Source organism: Aquarana catesbeiana, linkage group LG02 (assembly GCF_042186555.1).
Source record: "Aquarana catesbeiana isolate 2022-GZ linkage group LG02, ASM4218655v1, whole genome shotgun sequence".
NCBI lineage: Eukaryota > Metazoa > Chordata > Amphibia > Anura > Ranidae > Aquarana > Aquarana catesbeiana.
The window spans coordinates 454,779,668-454,797,259 of NC_133325.1; the positions used below are offsets into that span (position 1 = coordinate 454,779,668).

The 17,592-nt window shown below is 42.2% G+C and overlaps 1 protein-coding gene across 1 annotated transcript in view; it reads right to left on the minus strand.

The window, feature by feature from the left end:
- Positions 1–2,921: 2,921 nt before the first annotated feature.
- TRAPPC3 (trafficking protein particle complex subunit 3) overlaps positions 2,922–17,592 on the minus strand; it is a 48,504-nt gene continuing 33,833 nt past the window's right edge. The window contains exons 4-5 of the mRNA XM_073615605.1: positions 11,684–11,866; positions 2,922–5,790 (exon numbers count right to left, since the gene is read on the minus strand). Coding sequence (XP_073471706.1) covers positions 5,671–5,790; positions 11,684–11,866 — 303 coding nt within the window. The 3' untranslated portion in view covers positions 2,922–5,670. The remainder of the gene's footprint in view (positions 5,791–11,683; positions 11,867–17,592) is intronic.

A 17,592-nucleotide genomic window follows, 5' to 3' on the forward strand; every position in this document is an offset into this window, starting at 1 on the left:
TTTTTTTTTTTTCAGTTTTGAATTGAGTGGAGAGGGATTAGAACACCTATTAGGTTTTTATTGGTGTATGTGCCCCAGTGTTGCCAACCATCTTTATTTTTACTGACAGTCAGTAAAAAAAACAGGCAATTTTCTCCTGCCAGTAAATGGAAAAATTTGCCAGTAAAAAATATGGCTGTGATGTTTGGCTCAGTCCAGAGCCGGCCGAGATCAACAGAGTCCCTGCTACAATGTGTTCGGGCAGCTCTGGTGGAGGCAGTGCCCGAATGTGTCGTGTGATGTCATGGTGCAAGGGAGCCAAGCAGAGCGGCCAGAGCCTCGTGTGTGGGTCTGCAGGGCAGGTCAGGAGCGGGACTGTCTAGACTGGAGTGGACTGAAGGGACCAAGAGCCAACTTCGTGTGTGTGTGCCTTCCTATTCGAATTTCTTGCCCTCCTGAGTCCCGTCCCTGGGCTACTTACTATATTGAAAATAAAATAAGAAATGTTTTTTGCCCTAATATCTACCTTAAATCACATTGCTAATTGCATATTGTACTTGTTTGTAGCCTAAATACTAAAATTTGCACTTAAAACTAATTTTGTAACTTTTGTAAATGCTAGTAAAAACTTGGCTGTGCCAAGAAAATTTGGGTGTCGTGTCAGTAAATTTCAATCTGGTAGGTTGGCAACACTGACGTGCCCCGTTAGGAAGATTCAGCCTCTATATTTGTCCTATTTACTATTATTATTGAAAGTGAAAGTAAAAGAAAATGTAAAGTTTTGGGTTCTTCCCAGAAAGTGATAGAGGAGAAATATTCCAATAGGGACACTAGTTCTGATGTCCTGAGGGGGCCCCAATGGATTCTCTTATTTTGCAGGGATTTCCTCTCGCTGTTTGGCTATGGGACAGGAAGTACTGTAAAGGTAAATCTTCGCAATGGAACATGGATGGCGAAATAAATTCTGACAGGGATTATAACCCTCCCTTTACTCTATCCAAAATGGAAAAAAAAAAAAAGCCATTCTGCCTATAGTTCTAGTTTAACCACTTAAAGCGGGAATCCAGCGAAAAAATGTTTTTTAGATGTCAGCAGCTGCAAATACTGCAGCTGCTGACTTTTAAAGTAAGGACACTCACCTGTCCCGGGGTCCAGCGATGTCGGCACCCGAGACCGAACTGTCCCTCGATCCTTGGGTGCTGCCGCCGCCATTCTCAGTGAGGGAATCAGGAAGTGAAGCGTTGCGGCTTCACTTCCCGGTTCCCTACTGCGCATGCGAGAGTCGCGCTGCGCGTTCTCAATTGTCCCCACTATCTCCTGGGACCTGTGTCTTTCCCAGGAGACAGCAGGGGAGTGCGGGAGAGGGCGTGACTGCATCCCCCCCGCCCCGAAAGGTTCCAATTGTGACACCGGAGGGGGGGAGGAATCCGATGAGCAGAAGTTCCACTTTTGGGTGGAACCCCGCTTTAAGGACTGGACGGATTTGCCCCCTTAATGACCAGAGCACTTTTTACAATTTGGCACTGCGCTGTTTTAACTACTTAAGGACCACGCCTCTGAGATTTGTTGTTTACAAGTTAAAAACATTTTTTTTGTTAGAATATTACTTAGAACCCCTAAACATACAATTTTTTCCCCTAACACCCTAGAGAATAAAATGGCGGTCGTTGCAATACTTTGTCACACCGTATTTGCGCAGCGGTCTTACAAGCTCACTTTTTTTTTTTTTGAAAAATTACACTTTTTTTAATTAAAAAATAAAGACAACAGTAAAGTTAGCCCATTTTTTTTTATATTGTGAAAGATAATGTTAGGCCGATGAAAATTGATATGCAACAAGTCACGCTTCAAAATTGCGCCTGCTCGTGCAATGGCAACAAGCTTTTACCCTTAAAGATCGCCATAGGCGACGTTTAAAAAAATTCTACAGGTTGCATGTTTTAAGTTACAGAGGAGGTCTAAGGCTAGAATTACTGCTCTCGCTCTACCGATCGCGGTGATAACTCACAGGCGTGGTTTGAACACCGTTTTCATATACGGGCGCTACTCACACATGCGTTCGCTTCTGCACGCAAGCTCGAAGTTTAAAATTTTTTTTTTTATTCTTATTTTACCTTTTATTTTTACACGGTTTAAAAAATAAAAATTGTGTCACTTTTATTCCTATTACAAGGAATGTAAACATTCCTTGTAATAGAAAAAAAAGACCTCAGATCTCATATTTACATTAAAATGAACAAAAAAGTTTTGGCGTCGCTTCCGCACTGCAATGATATGGAGACAGGTGGGGGCCATCTTCCTCTCACTCGTCTCCATGTCAGGCCACAGGAAGGATCCGATCGCCGCCTCCGCCGCTGACGGCTCCGGTAAGCGGCGGAGGGCCCTCTCCCGCCACCGCTAAAAGTGATCTTGCGGCGAATCCGCCGCAGAGACCACTTTTATCCTAAACCGCTAGCTGTTGCCATAACAACGATACCCTCCTTCAAAGTACCGACGTATAACAACGGTGGGTGGTCTGGAAGTGGTTAACTGGTAATTGCACGGTCCTGCAATGCCGTACCCAAACAAAATTTGTGTCCTTTTTCCTCCCACAAATCGAGCTTTCTTGTGGTGGTATTTGATCACCTCTGGGATTTTTCAAGATAGAACAACCCAAAAGACCCTATTTTGGAAAGTAGACACCCCAAGCTATTTTCCGAGAGGCATGTTGAGTCCATGGAATAGGTTATATTTTGCCACAAGTTTAATTTGGATTATATTATTGTATTTTTCTGTAGTAGTCACATAAAGTGGATACAACATTTTCAAATACTAAATTTTCTGATTATAAATGTAAAGCTGTATCGATTAGGTAAAGATACATTTTAAGCAACAATGGCACTGTAAAAAAAACAAAAAAAAAAAAAACCCCACACAACAGTTGGAGATACAATGAGAACAAACAGTTTTAAAATGTATTTATTCCAAATATACTAGACAAATAATTATGTAAAACACAAACCGACGAAACAATAGAAGATTAACACCGGAACAATGCTTTCACCGGAACAATGCTTTCAGTATATAAATCGGTAGCAGAACTAGGTTGATAGCTTTCTCAACTGCTCCCATTTTGTAAAAACCACATCATATCCCAACCTGACACCAGCTGGGGCTTTTAGGTCAATAGTAACTTGCTTTATAATCACTAAATATTTAAAAATGAAAAGGTAACTAAAGCATGTGTCATGTTGTCGCTACAATAATGGAATGCCATTTTGTTGAAATTGACTTGACAGAGAGACCACTGGCTCATTCTTGCATTGGAGTTTTATGATAGCTGAAAAGAAACATTGTGACACTGCTGATCCTGCTTTACGCTTTTAGATTTTTCACTGTGACATAACCTGAGGTGCGTGGGAGTCAAGCTAGTTCATTGTAGTTCACAAAAATAAAAATGGCTCTTCAAATGAAGTAATCTCATTTAGAATGTTTTCCCCTGTCTAAAAAGTTAGATGCCTTACGCAAAGAAACAGGTTAAAGCTGAAACATCTGCATCTTCCTGAACCCCCCGGTGATGTGATGAGCAGAAGCAGCACACGTGCAATTAAATACTTCCTTTCTTTTCTCAATGAGAAAAATGTAGAATTGCACTGTATAACCGAGATCTGGAACAGGTGGAATTACAGTTTTTCTCAACCAGGGTGCTGCAGGCATGGAACCCAATTTGCAATTGTACAGACTGTCAGAACCAGAATAAATAAAGTGCTAGGGCCAGGATGCATGACATAATTTATTGCTTTGGGGATGGTGTCCAGCTCATCAGCACCTAGGCAAAGCATGACTGATGCAGGGGGGATACAGGGTCATCCCCAGCATTTAATGGCAGGCGGAATTTTGCTTCCTCCACCTCCCAGCCCACTGCCACCTGCTGAAGCTAAAACGTAGGGCTCTGATGTGAAGAGGGGACTGTAAGATTGGGGGGTTCTGAGGATGGGGAGGGCTCTGAAGCGATAGGGGCCTTTAATGTACAAGGGCAAGCTTGTAATAGGGAAGGTGGATCTCATTTATAGGGTAGCCTCCAATGGGGTGAGGTGACTGACATCATGAGGGAACCTATGGTGTGAAGTTAAGTTCAGTAAGGCATCCCAGGCTAAGGTTTCCCAGTGAGAAGTAACTTTTTTTTTTTTTTTTTTTGCACATCTTAGGCTTGGGTGCCTTTACATTTTTAAACGGTGCCACAACTGGATAAAAGGTGGAAAAAACACTGCTCTTACTTGCTAGGGAATTCAAGGCCATCCCCACCCCATCCACATGGCCAGTAAGGCTGTGCAGAATTAGACAGTGCATGGTCACTCTAATGCCGCGTACACACGAGTGGACTTTACGGCAGACTTGGTCCGACGATCTTTCCGACGGACTTACAAACGGATGGACTTGGACACACACGATCACACCAAAGACCGACGGATTCGTACGTGACGACGTACGACCGGACTAAAATAAGGAAGTTGATAGCCAATAGCTGCCCTAGTGTCGGTTTTAGTCCGTAGGACTAGCATACAGACGAGCGGATTTTTCGACTGGACTCAAGTCCGTCGGAAAGATTTGAAACAGGTTTCATTTCTAGTACCGTCGAACTTTTGTGAAAAAAAAGTCTACTGGAGCGCCCACACGATCGAATTATCCGCCGGACCAAGTCTGCCGTAAAGTCCGCTCGTGTGTACGCGGCATTAGACCCCATATACACACTGTTAGATAGATTTTCTGCAAAGTTTTGTCTTCAGATTTACCAAAACCATATAATAGGAGGTAAAACCTTAAAGCGGGGGTCCACCTAAACCGCCAAAAAAAAAAAAAAAATATTAAAAGCCAGCAGCTACAAATGCTGCAGCTGCTGACTTTTAATAAATGGCCACTTACCTGTCCCAGGGTCCAGCGATTTCGGCAGGGGACGCCGAGAACCCGCTTGGTTCTCGGCAGCTGCTGCCGCCATCCTAGGTGAGGGAATCAGGACGTGAAGCGTTGCGGCTTCACTTCCCGGTTCCCTACTGCGCATGCGCGAGTCGCGCTGCGCATCGTAACTGGTCCCCGCTATCTCCTGGGAGCTGTGTGTTTCCCAGGAGACAGCGCGGAGGGACAGGAAGAGGCATAGACTCCCATGGGAGTCTATGCCGGAAGTGGGTGCAAATACCTGTCTTAGACAGGTATCTGCACCCCCCTCCCCCCTGAAAGGTGCCAAATGTGACACCGGAGGGGGGAGGGTTCCGAAAAGCGGAAGTTCCATTTTTGTGTGGAACTCCGCTTTAAGAGTTTCCATCTGTATGCAATTAGGCCCTTGCACTACATGGTTTTGATAAATCTGAAGACAAAAAGCTTCAGAAAATGTAATAGTGTGTATGGGGTCTTAGCCATAGAAAGTATATATGCTATAGAGCATGCTGCAGAATCACACATACTTCTAGGTGTTTCTTATATGTTTTCATGAACATGGTAAAAGAAAAAGCCTCAAAATGTCACTAGGAGATATAATTAAAAAAAAAAAAAAAAAAAAGAAGAAGAAGAAAGAGAAAAATTTGTCCAGAATCCTGTACGTTGATCTAAGACTTTTGTGTCAAACTCAAACTAAAAGGAGGAAACATCAGAAAGTTGGCTACAAATGATGCTTTCCCTCAGAGAGCAACAACGTCAACTGAGAGATAGTTCCTGCTGTCATTCCTCTCCCGCAGGCAAGTTGTCTTCAATCCTTCGGATAAACTTCATTCGGATTTCTGTAACACTGTCACCCTTTAATGTGTCTTGCACAAATTTTACATCAACTGCCATCTGTACCTGAAAGAAAATTTCAAAATTTCACTGGAAACTTTGAAAGTTTTGTGAGGAAAGCAGACAGAAGGTAACAGTGAGAAAGATAAGTTAAGGTGGGGTGGGGTGAGGAGGAAAATAAAATGTTGAATATATAATAAATGCCAAGGTATTGTCCCAACCACACAGTCAGCAAAAAAACTCCTCTTCATGTTTGCACAACATTATTTAAGAAACCAGTTCTGAAAGAAATATGGGGCCACAATTGCCGACCTCATTTCTAAATTGTTAGTTGCCCGGCTACTGTTTTAAAAGGGACCCAACCAGATAAGCATATTAACGGGCTGTTATCAATTTTTATTTTTTACTTTAAAAGTACCTCAGACACAGACACCTCAGAGGCTCTGTATTCTAGAGACTCCGTTTTCGCCCTCTGTGGTGAAGGTCCTGGCAGTAGCCAGGGAAGCCCCATTTGAGCCTCATCCAAAAAACGTGTGAATGCCGATGGCATGACGCTATAGCCAGTTTTGTGCAATCTCAGGGCTAGGGAGGGTACGCTCCTAAGTATTTCAGGAAAGCAGAGCCCCTGACACTCCTAGGAAGTTTTAGAGATGCATGGAAATAAATGGTCTACTACCAGCATGGATGGTATCCAAGATTAATAAAGAAAGCCAACCTGACCTATGGTTATGCAAGAGCCTTTACTTAGTATGCTTATCTGGTTAGGCATGGGATGGTGACAAAGTCCTGTTAATCATCTACAGTACCTTTAAAAAGTATTCATACCCCTTGAAATTTTCCACATTGTCATGTTACAACCAAAAATGGAAATATATTTTATTGGGATTTTATGTGACAGACAAACACAAAGTGGCACATAACTGTGAAGTGTAAGGAAAATGATAAATGGTTTTTAACATTTTTTACAAATAAATATCTGAAAAGTGTGGTGTGCATATGTATTTAGCCCCCGAGTCAATACTTTGTAGAACCATCTTTCACTGCAATTACAGCTGCAAGTCTTTTTGGGTATGTCAGATTTGCACATCTAGGAGTGTGACATTTTTTGTCCATTCTTTGCAAAAAATGCTCAAGCTCTGTCAGACTGGATGAAGAGCGCCTAAACCACAATTCAAGTCTTGCCATAGATTCTCAATTGGATTCAGGTCTGCACTTTGACTGGGCCATTCTAACACATGAATATGCTTTTATCTAAACCAGTGGTCACCAACCCTGTCCTCAGGACCCACTAACAGGCCAGGTTTGCAAGAAAACGGAAATACATCACAGGTGACATCATTTGCTGCTCAGTGATTGCAGTATTCTAGTCTGTATCTCACCAAGGTTATACATAAAACCTGGCTTGTTAGTGGGCCCTGTGAACAGGGTTGATAACCACTGATCTAAACCGTTCCATTGTAGCTCTTGCTGTATGTTCAGAGTCGTTGAGACTGGGGTGGTCACCTTCCAGCAGGACAAGTCTTTTGCAAACTAACAGGTTTTCTTCTAAGATTGCCCTGTATTTGGCTCCATCCATCTTCCCATCAACTCTGACCAGCTTCCCTGTCCCTGCTGAAGAAAAGCATCCCCACAACATGATGCTGCCACCACCATGTTTCACAGTGGGGATAGTGTGTTCAGGATGATGTGCAGTGTTAGTTTTCCACCACACATAGCGTTTTGCTTTTAGGCCAAAAAGTTATATTTTGGTCTCATCTGACCAGAGCACCTTCTTTCACGTTTGCCGTGTCCCCCACATTTTTTCCTCACAAACTGCAAACAGGACTTCTTATGGCTCTTTTTCAATAATGGCTTTCTTCTTGCCACTCTTCCATAAAGGGCAGATTTGTGGAGTGCATGACTAATAGTTGTTGTGTGGAATAGTGCTCTGTGAGATGTTCAAAGCTGGGGGGGTGGGTGTGTGTAAATTTTTTTTTTTTTTTTTATATATACACATAACCCAATCCTGCTTTAAACTTCTCCACAACTTTATCCCTGAGCTGTGTGATGTGTTCCTTGGCCTTCATGGCGCTGTTTGTTCACTAAGGTTCTTTAAAAAACCTATGATGGCTTCACAGAACAGCTGTATTTATACTGAGATTAAATTACACACAGGTAGACTCTACCTACTAACTAGTTGACTTCTGAAGGCAATTGGTTCCACTAGATTTTAGTTAGGGGTATCAGAGTAAAGGGGGCTAAATACAAATGCACGCCACACTTTTTACATTTTTTTTTTTTAAATTGAAAAAACTCTTATCATTTTCCTTCCACTATACAATTTTAAGCCCCTTGGGGTTGGTCCATCACATAAAACATTTACGTTTTTGGTTGCAACATGGTCAAAATGTGAAAAATTTTGACTCACAGACTTAGGACAAAGGTGCAGCAAGTGAAGTCAGACTAGCTTATTGTTGTGATAACACCTTTGTAATGACTGTTATTTTGCATCACATATTTGTTACACGTAGATTCGTTTTTTTTCTCTTTACCCCTCCTGAGCACCCACTGTAAATACATTTTCTCCTGGCAAGTAGAAACAATAACCAAGTGGTCACACCAAGCTTATGAATGCCAACATTCCTAGATCTTCAAGTATAGAATTCCATATTTGGGTGGACTTTTCAGGCATTCTACTTCTAGATGTATATACTGGAAGTTTATAAAATGTATTTTATTACACTTCCAAAAATACACAATAAAAATCTATGCAATACATAAGGCGACAATAGCGAACAAAAAAAAATTGTGTATAATTTGTTTCACTCTCCTGTGCCAGGAGGGCGTTATCTGAAGTCCTAGGGGTTTACAGCTGAGCGCTTTTCTGGAGAGCACGCTGATCCTTAGAAGGTGGCTGTAGACTGTGGGGAGATCTGGAAAAATAGGATTTTTATAACAGCTTACCTGTAAAATCCTTTTCTTTGAATTACATCACGGGACGCAGAGCCATAATAATTACTCTGTGGGTTATAGGCCACCTTCAGGTGATGGACACTGGCACACCCTAAACAGGAAGTTGCCTCCCTATACAACTCCTCCCACTACTGGCAGCACCTCAGTTTTTGTAACAAAGCAATACATGTGTATACCAGAAAGAGGGGAGGGACCTCTGTGTCCCGTGATGTACTTCAAGGAAAAGGGTTTTACAGGTAAGTTGTTATAAAATCCTATTTTCTTAATTGTGCATCACGGGACACAGAGCCATAGTAATTACTATGTGGGATGTCCCAGAGCAATACCAACTGAGGGGAGAGAGACACAACCAAAGTAGAGCAACATGAGATCAGAGGAATTATACTGCTGCCTGCAGCACACTGCGCCCAAAGGTGACATCCTCATGTCTTTTTACATCCACCTGATAGAATCTGGTAAAAGTATAGACTGAAATCCAGATTTGAGCAGATAGAGGCTTGGTGATGCACTGCCTATGAAGCACTAACAGCCCTGGAGGAGTGCATTTTGGATTTGAGAGGGTAGAATCTACCTCTTTAAAATTATAAACTATAACCTAGAATGATTACTTGTCAAATCCATTTAGAAATAGTAGATTTCGATGCTGCCTGTCCTCTTTTAGGACCTTCAGGCAACAGAAACAAAACATCCGTTTTTCGAATCTTAGCAGTCGCCTTTGAGTAAACCTTGACTGCTCTCACCACATCAAGAGAATGTAGTGATTTTTCTTCCATAGAACAGGGTTCTGGAAAATGAAGGTAGAACAATATTCTGGTTTAGATAAAAAACCTGACACTACCTCTGGTAGAAAGTTAGGATGAGGACGCAATACTACCTCATCCCTGTGAATAATATGGCTCTTTACAAGAAAGAGCAGCCAACTCTGATAACCTTTTTGCAGAAGATATGGTTGCCAGAAGAACTAGTTTCCTTGTCCAAAAGGACCAAGAGAATATGCCGTATCAGCTCAAAAAGGCGCTTAGCGAAGGCGTGAGGTCTGAAAGATAGAATCTCTCATAGTGACTATTGCAAACAAAGCTGCCAGTAGCTTGCCAGATCCTGGGCCTGCTGAACAGGATAACCTTGAGCACCTGTTTAACTGGTCTCTCAAGGATTGATCAATTACTGTCACGCAGGCTGATACACTCAACCTGGCAGAGAAAAAAGTGTTTAATGGGAATTCCAACTTTTTATCCATTTGAGCATTGTCTGCCGGACAAGTCAAACTTTTATTCACAGAGGATATAGCAGCGTCAATTGTTGGTATCCCCACCTTTAGCGAATTTTTTTCCCCCATAGGATAAAGTGTGAAAAAACTTTTTAGGAGGGAAAAAAATGCTTCTCTGGGTGATCCCACTCAGACACAAAAGCTTTTCCAGCAATGAATGGACAGGAAAGGGATGCACAGCTTGAGGAGGCTTTAGCAAATCCAAACACTCAGTTAAGGGTAGCATAAATGTGGAGAACACCATTCAGCAAGAAATTGCACCATCAATCTTACAGATTGTGAAACTCATCCCCCCGCATTTGAACCCTCAGAAGGGGAGTCATCAGCCTCACCACGGTCCCCTGAGGGAATTCATCTTCTCCCGCCCCCAGTTCCTCGGTTTTGAGGATCCTGGGTAATGGAAGGGAACCTGTCGCATTTTGTCCCACACTGGGATGAGATTAAAGCCGCTAACCTTTTTTCCAATCCTATCATGGCTTAGGAAAAAGACCTCTTTATTAATATAGACGGGGCTGTAGTGTTGAAAACAGTTGCAAACATTTCATGGCCCCGATGCTCACTCTGACCAGCCACCCCCTCTCAGGGGAGGATGCCATTGTAAAGATGAATAGGCTTTGCAGAGCTTGAGGGAGATCTTTTTAGCCCTTTTTGGGGGTGTTTCAACCCCCTCTTCTGACCTTAGCCCGATGCACAAATGCAGAGGTACTACCAGAAGAAATTGCATCCACTGCTTGAGCAATAGTCCAGCCACTGCCGCTGCTATTAACGCTCAGCCCGATGCTATTAGTAAATGTGCCAAGGGAATGCCTGTGTCACCAACCTCTTGCATGCCCCTTTTTGCTCTTGTGTCAGCGTGTGTGTGTGTGGAGGAGACCTGTGACAAGCCTTTTCATAAGAAAATTTAAAAATTCCTTAGAAACCTCCACTTACCTTTCCCGCCACAGGGTCTTCTGTGGTAAAAACCAACAGACCCAATCTTCACCTCTCACGGTGGGCTCCGTTACAAAATCTTCAGAAACCGGGGACCCTCGGGGAACCCACACTCCTGGACCCATAAAAGCGCCAGTAAAAGCTTTATGGCTGAAAACACCAAAGCTCTGGATCCCGGGGCCGAGCTTTCTAAAAAGAGAAGCGTTACGGGCTAAACCTCCTTTCTTCTGCCACGAGGCCCAGGTACCATTCAATTTGGCCTGAAAAGACACTTTGAATGAATCTGGCTGCATAGCTAGCCCCAGCAAGGATTGCTTCAGTGGAGCTCAGCACTGCACATCTTTACTAGTGACCAACACCTCAGACACTGGCGAAAAAAACTGGAGGTACTCCCAGTAGTGGGAGGGGTTATATAGGGAGGCAACTTCCTGTTTAGGGTGTGCCAGTGTCCATCACCTGAAGGTGGCCTATAACCCAATAGTAATTACTATGGCTCTGTGTCCCGTGAGGTACGATTAAGAAATATAACGGTTAACCAGTCTGAATGGTAGCTGGTATGGCACAGCAGCAACGGGAAAACAGGAAAACAAACTAGCCGTGACAGCAGCTGCAGATTTGCAGCCTTTTACGTCTACGTACAGTGATTGGGAACCCCCCAGCCCCTGTGCTTTTTATTTTGAAGGCTTATGTGGCTCCTCTGAGTCAAGGCTTACTGTGAAAACATTCAGGACTAAAAGTGGTTAGAGGGATTGGCAACATCTATAACTGGATTCTTGACATACATATAGAATCATTGATTTAGTAACTTACCATTTCTAGAGCTCCTCGCAGGACTCCACACAGCATGTTGGAGTATATAAGTGTAGAATGGTTATCTGGCAGTTCAACAAAGTCTACTAGAGGATTGTTTTCCAAAATGAGGGAGAACTCATCACCCGCTGGGCTCCAGTTTGTAATTGTGGGTGTGATACCCAGGTACATTTTAAATGCCACCTTTACCAACACAGAGAAATAATAGATAAATAGAGAAGCCCTATCTAGGTTTCTAAAATTTTGCGCATTTCAAACCTAAAAACAAAGATTATAACAGAATGAACAATGTTAACAACCATGCTGCTTTGCTAAAGCAAACCAATTACTGCAATATACACTGTGAAAAATAGAGTTTGGAAGATCTTTGGCAAGATTAATAATTTTCTGGTTAGAAACTATTCTTACTTGTGTTAATTCATACTGCTACACAGGTATTTCAGTTCCTTATACTTTCACCTGTTTTAATAGACACTTTGGGGTTGATTTACTAAAACTAGAGAGAATAAAATCTGGTGCAGCACTGCAATGAAACCAATCAGCTTCCAAGTTTTTTTTGTCAAAGCTTAACTGAACAAGCTGAAGTTGAAAGCTGATTGGTTACCATGAACAGCTTGCACCAGATTTTTCACTAACCAGTTTCAGTAAATCAAACCCTTTGTGTATCAGGAGGAGCTGGGCTGCAAGTGAACTTGCACGTACTTTGGCTGGATCTTCTGGACTGCGGAGTCTCATTTGTTTGTTTCAGTGCACTTTTGTAAGGACCAGAACTCTTTTGATGCCGGCAGGCTGGCACCCATTCACTGTGTGAGACACTGGGGAATTTCACAGCGACACTGTAAGTTCTATAGTTTAGGTCAAGGAAGAGCTGCACGATTAATCGTTAAGAATCGTTACCGTGATTTTTTCCCTGTTGCGATCTTGATAAAGTATTTCCTGATTCTTTCTATGCAGAAAATTCTTACTGATCTGCTAAAGCCGACAGCCGTCAAAAGAAAGAAAAAAAGAAAAAGAAAAAGCCGGGCAGTCTGCCAAGAATCACTACATTCTTTAGCAGTGGAACTTGACCACTTACCGACCGGCTCCTGTACATATACGTCGGCACTTTGAAGAGTGATATCTCGGTAACGGCAGCAGCTGCTGCCACAACCGAGGTATCCATCTTTACAGGAGCCGGTCATGTTTCCGATAATGGTCGTCTCCGCGGCGGATTCGACGCAAGATCACCGTTGGCGGCGGGAGAGTTGCCACCCCCCTCCCGCCGCTCTCCCACGCCCTCCGCCGCTTACCGGTGCCGTCGGTAGCGGCGGAGGAGATCGGGACCTGTCACTTCCTCAGTCTGGAGACGAGTGAGGCTAAGATGGCGCCCCCACCCGTCTCCATATCATAGGACGGCGGAAGCAGCATCATAACGTCAGCTCCGCCCATAGGTCTTAAAGGCATTTTTTTGTCTTTTTTTTTTTGCATTTTAGTGTAAATATGAGATCTGAGAGTGGTTTTTAATCGCAGCTTCGCCAAACGGCGGCTACCCGTGAACCCAAAAGGAAGACCGGGTGAAGATGGATACTAGCACATTATGACATTTACTTGCAGAGAGAAGATTTTTTCATTTTTGCGGTTTTCTACCGCTTCAAAGCCTAGAAATTTTCAGAGAGGTCTGCAGACAAATGTACAACAGAATCTGTCAACTTATGTTTAACCACCTCAGCCCCAGAAGATTTGGCTGCTCAATGACCAGGCCATTTTTTGCGATACGGCACTGCGTCGCTTTAACTGATAATTGCGCGGTCGTGCGACGCTGTACCCAAACAAAATTGACGTCCTTTTTTTTCCCACAAAGAGAGATTTCTTTTGGTGGTATTTGATCTAGCTCTGAGGAAGCAGGTGTGCCCCCAAAACACGTTAGATGTACCCAGTGTTCTGTGCATGTCAATGTGTTTATGGCCTTTTGTCAGTTGCATTTTGTGAGTACCCAATTTTATACAAAAATGTCTTATTTAATTATCTCTGGTAATGCACTAGGTGTGGGCACCTTCCATTTCTGTTTTTCTTGTAATGCAAGCATGTATGCTATAAGACATACATGCTGGTTGGTACATGCAGTATGCGCTCTCAAAGAACACTGTACAACAGAATTTGCATGTTTTTACCCAATTAAAGCCTTGCACTTGTTTAAATACTCTATGTCTCACAGTAATGTCTGTTTATTTTGTCTTTTTAAAATATTTTTTAATCTTTTTATGTATGCATTTTACATGCCTAAGACTAAACCAGAAAGAGCTGACCAGTAATCCAAATAAAAACGATCTGCTTTCTTTTAATATTAAATGGGTGTGATGAACAGTCTGTTTGCTGTATACTTCAAGTGATACTAAACACACGCTGTTTAACCACTTACGGACCGCCATACGCCGATATACATCCTAAGTTTGAAGAGGAATATCATTGTTATGGCAGCAGATACCTGACATAAACCCGGTATCCTCTTCTTCGGCTGGTGGTCCGCTTTCCGATAAGAGTGGTCTCTGCGGCGGATTTGGCGCAAGATCACTTTTATCGGTGGCGTGAGAGGGCCCTTCACCGCTTACCGGAGCCGTCAGCAGCGGCAGAGGCGATCGGATGTTATCCCTTGCTGGATAGAGATCAGTGAGGGGGAAGATGGCCCCACCCGTCTCCACACCATTGCAGGGTGGAAGGGACGTCAAAATGTCGCTTCCGCCCATAGCTCTTAAAGGGCTTTTTTTGTAATTGCATTTTAGTGTAAATATGAGATCTGAGTCTTTTTGACCTCAGATCTCATTAAGTGGTCCCGTCATGCTTTTTTTTCTATTACAAGGGATGTTTACAGTCCTAGTAATTGAAATAAAAGCGACAAAAAAAAAAAAAAGGAAGAACAGTGTAAAAAGAAAAAAGAAAAAAAGGTCAAATAAATAAGAAAAAAAAAAAAAGTAAACGCGCCCTGTCCCGCTGAGCTTGCGTGCAGAAGTGAACGCATACGTGAGTAGCGCCCGCATATGAAAACGGTGTTCAAATCACACATGTGAGGTATTGTTGTGATCGGTAGAGCAATAATTGTAGCCCTAGACCTCCTCCGTAACTCAAAACATGCAGCCTGTAGAAATTTTTAAATGTCGCCTATGGAGATTTTTATGGGGAAAAGTTTAATCGCCATTCCACGAGCGGGCGCAATTTTGAAGCGTGACATGATGGGTTATCAATTTACTCGGCGTAACATTATCTTTCACAATATAAAAAAAATTTGTCTAACTTTACTGTTGTCTTATTTTTTAATTAAAAAAAAGTGTATTTTTTCCAAAAAAGTGCACTTGTAAGACGGTTGCGCAAATACAGTGTGACAGAAAGTATTGCAACGACTGCCATTTTACTTTCCAGGGTGTTAGTAAAAAAAAATGGATAATGTTTGGGGGTTCTAAGTAAGTTTTTTTTTTTTTTTTTTTGCTAGAAAAACTGTTTAACTTGTAAACAACAAATCTCAAAAAGAGGCTCGGTCCTTAGGTGGTTAATTTACATTTTCCCTTCTATTTCTGTATGTGGACGATGACAAACTATTTTAATAAAGAATATCTAGGGATGAGCCTGATGTTCGAGTCGAACGCAAGTTCGATTTTCGAACGAGTGTTCGCCTGTTCGCTGAACAATATGCGGTGTTCACGGCAAGTTCAAAAACTGCCGGAACACCGTTAAAGTCTATGGGACACTAACATGAAAAATCAAAAGTACTAAATTTTAAAGCCTTATATGCAAGTTATTGTCATAAAAAGTGTTTGGGGACCCGGGTCCTGCCCCAGGGGACATGTATCAATGCAAAAAGTTTTTTGTTTTTTTTTTTAAAAACGTCCGTTTTTTTCGGGAGCAGTGTTTTTTTAATGCTTAAAGTGAAACAATAAAAATTAAATATTCCTTCAAATATCGTCCCTGGGGGGTGTCTATAGTATGCCTGTAAAGTGGCGCATTTTTCCTGTGTTTAGAACAATACTACAGCAAAATGACATTTGTAAAGGAAAAATGGTTATTTAAAACTGATCGCGGCTGTGATGAATTGTCGAGTCTCGGCAATATAGATGCAGATAATTAGAAAAAAAAAAAAAAAAGCGCATGGGATCTCCCCCCCCTCTTTTTTTGTCCCAAGTGATTGAATAATGACAAAAAAAAAAAAAAAAAATTTACAAAAAGTTGTCACTAAATGATATATTACTCACACAGGCCATGGGCATATGTGGTATTGCACCCCAAAATACATTCAGCTGCTTCTCCTGAGTATGGGGATACCACATGTGTGGGACTTTTTGGGAGCCTAGCCGCGTACGGGGCCCCGAAAACCAATCACCACCTTCAGGATTTCTAAGGGCATAAATTTTTGATTTTACTCCTCACTACCTATCACAGTTTTGAAGGCCATAAAATGCCCAGATGGCACAAAACCCCCCAAAGGACCCCATTTTGGAAAGTAGACAACCCAAGCTATTTGCTGAGAGGCATGTTGAGTCCATGGAATATTTTATATTTTTACACAAGTTGCGGGAAAGTGACAAATTTATTTATTTATTTTTTTGCACAAAGTTGTCACTAAATGATATATTGCTCACACAGGCCATAGGCATATGTGGAATTGCACCCCAAAATACATTTAGCTGCTTCTCCTGAGTACGGGGATACCACATGTGTGGGACTTTTTGGGAGCCTAGCCGTGTACGGGGGCCCCGAAAACCAATCACCGCCTTCAGGATTTCTAAGGGTGTAAATTTTTCATTTCACTCTTCACTGCCTATCACAGTTTCGGAGGCCATGGAATGCCCAGGTAGCACACCCCCCCCCCCCCCCCCCCCCCAAATGACCCCATTTTGGAAAGTAGACACCCCAAGCTATTTGCTGAGAGGCATCGTGAGTATTTTGCAGCTCTCATTTGTTTTTGAAAATGAAGAAAGACAAGAAAAATATGTTTTTTTTTTTCTTTTTTCAATTTTCAAAACTTTGTGACAAAAAGTAAGGTCTGCAAAATACTCACAATACCTCTCAGCAAATAGCTTGGGGTATCTACTTTCCAAAATAGGGTCATTTGGGGGGGGGTTGCCACCTGGGCTTTCCATGGCCTCCGAAACTGTGATAGGCCGTGAAGAGTGAAATAAAAAATGTACACCCTTAGAAAGCCTGAAGGCGGTGCTTGGTTTTCGGGGTCCCGTACGAGGCTAGGCTCCCAAAAAGTCTCAAACATGTGGTATCCACGTACTCAGGAGAAGCAACAGAATGTATTTTGGGGTGTAATTTCACATATTCCCATGGCATGTTTGAGCAATATATCATTTAGTGACAACTTTGTGCAAAAAAAAAAAAAAAAATAATTTTTGTCTTTTTCTTGCAACTTGTGTCACAATATAAAATATTCCATGGACTCGACATGCCTCTCAGCAAATAGCTTGGGGTGTCTACTTTCCAAAATGGGGTCATGGGGGGGGGGGGGGGGGAACGGGGGTTTGAACTGTCCTGGCATTTTATGCACAACATTTAGGTGCTTATGTCACACATCACCCACTCTAACCACTTGAAGACAAAGCCCTTTCTGACACTTTTTGTTTACATGAAAAAATTTTTTTTTTTTTTGCAAGAAAATTACTTTGAACCCCCAAACATTATATATTTTTTTAAAGCAAATGCCCTACAGATTAAAATGGTGGGTGTTTCATTTTTTTTTTTTTTCACACAGTATTTGCGCAGCGATTTTTCAAACGCATTTTTTGGGGAAAAAAAAAAACACACTTTTTTAAATTTTAATGCACTAAAACACACTATATTGCCCAAATGTTTGATGAAATAAAAAAGATGATCTTAGGCTGAGTACGTGGATACCAAACATGACATGCTTTAAAATTGCACACAAACGTAGAGTGGCA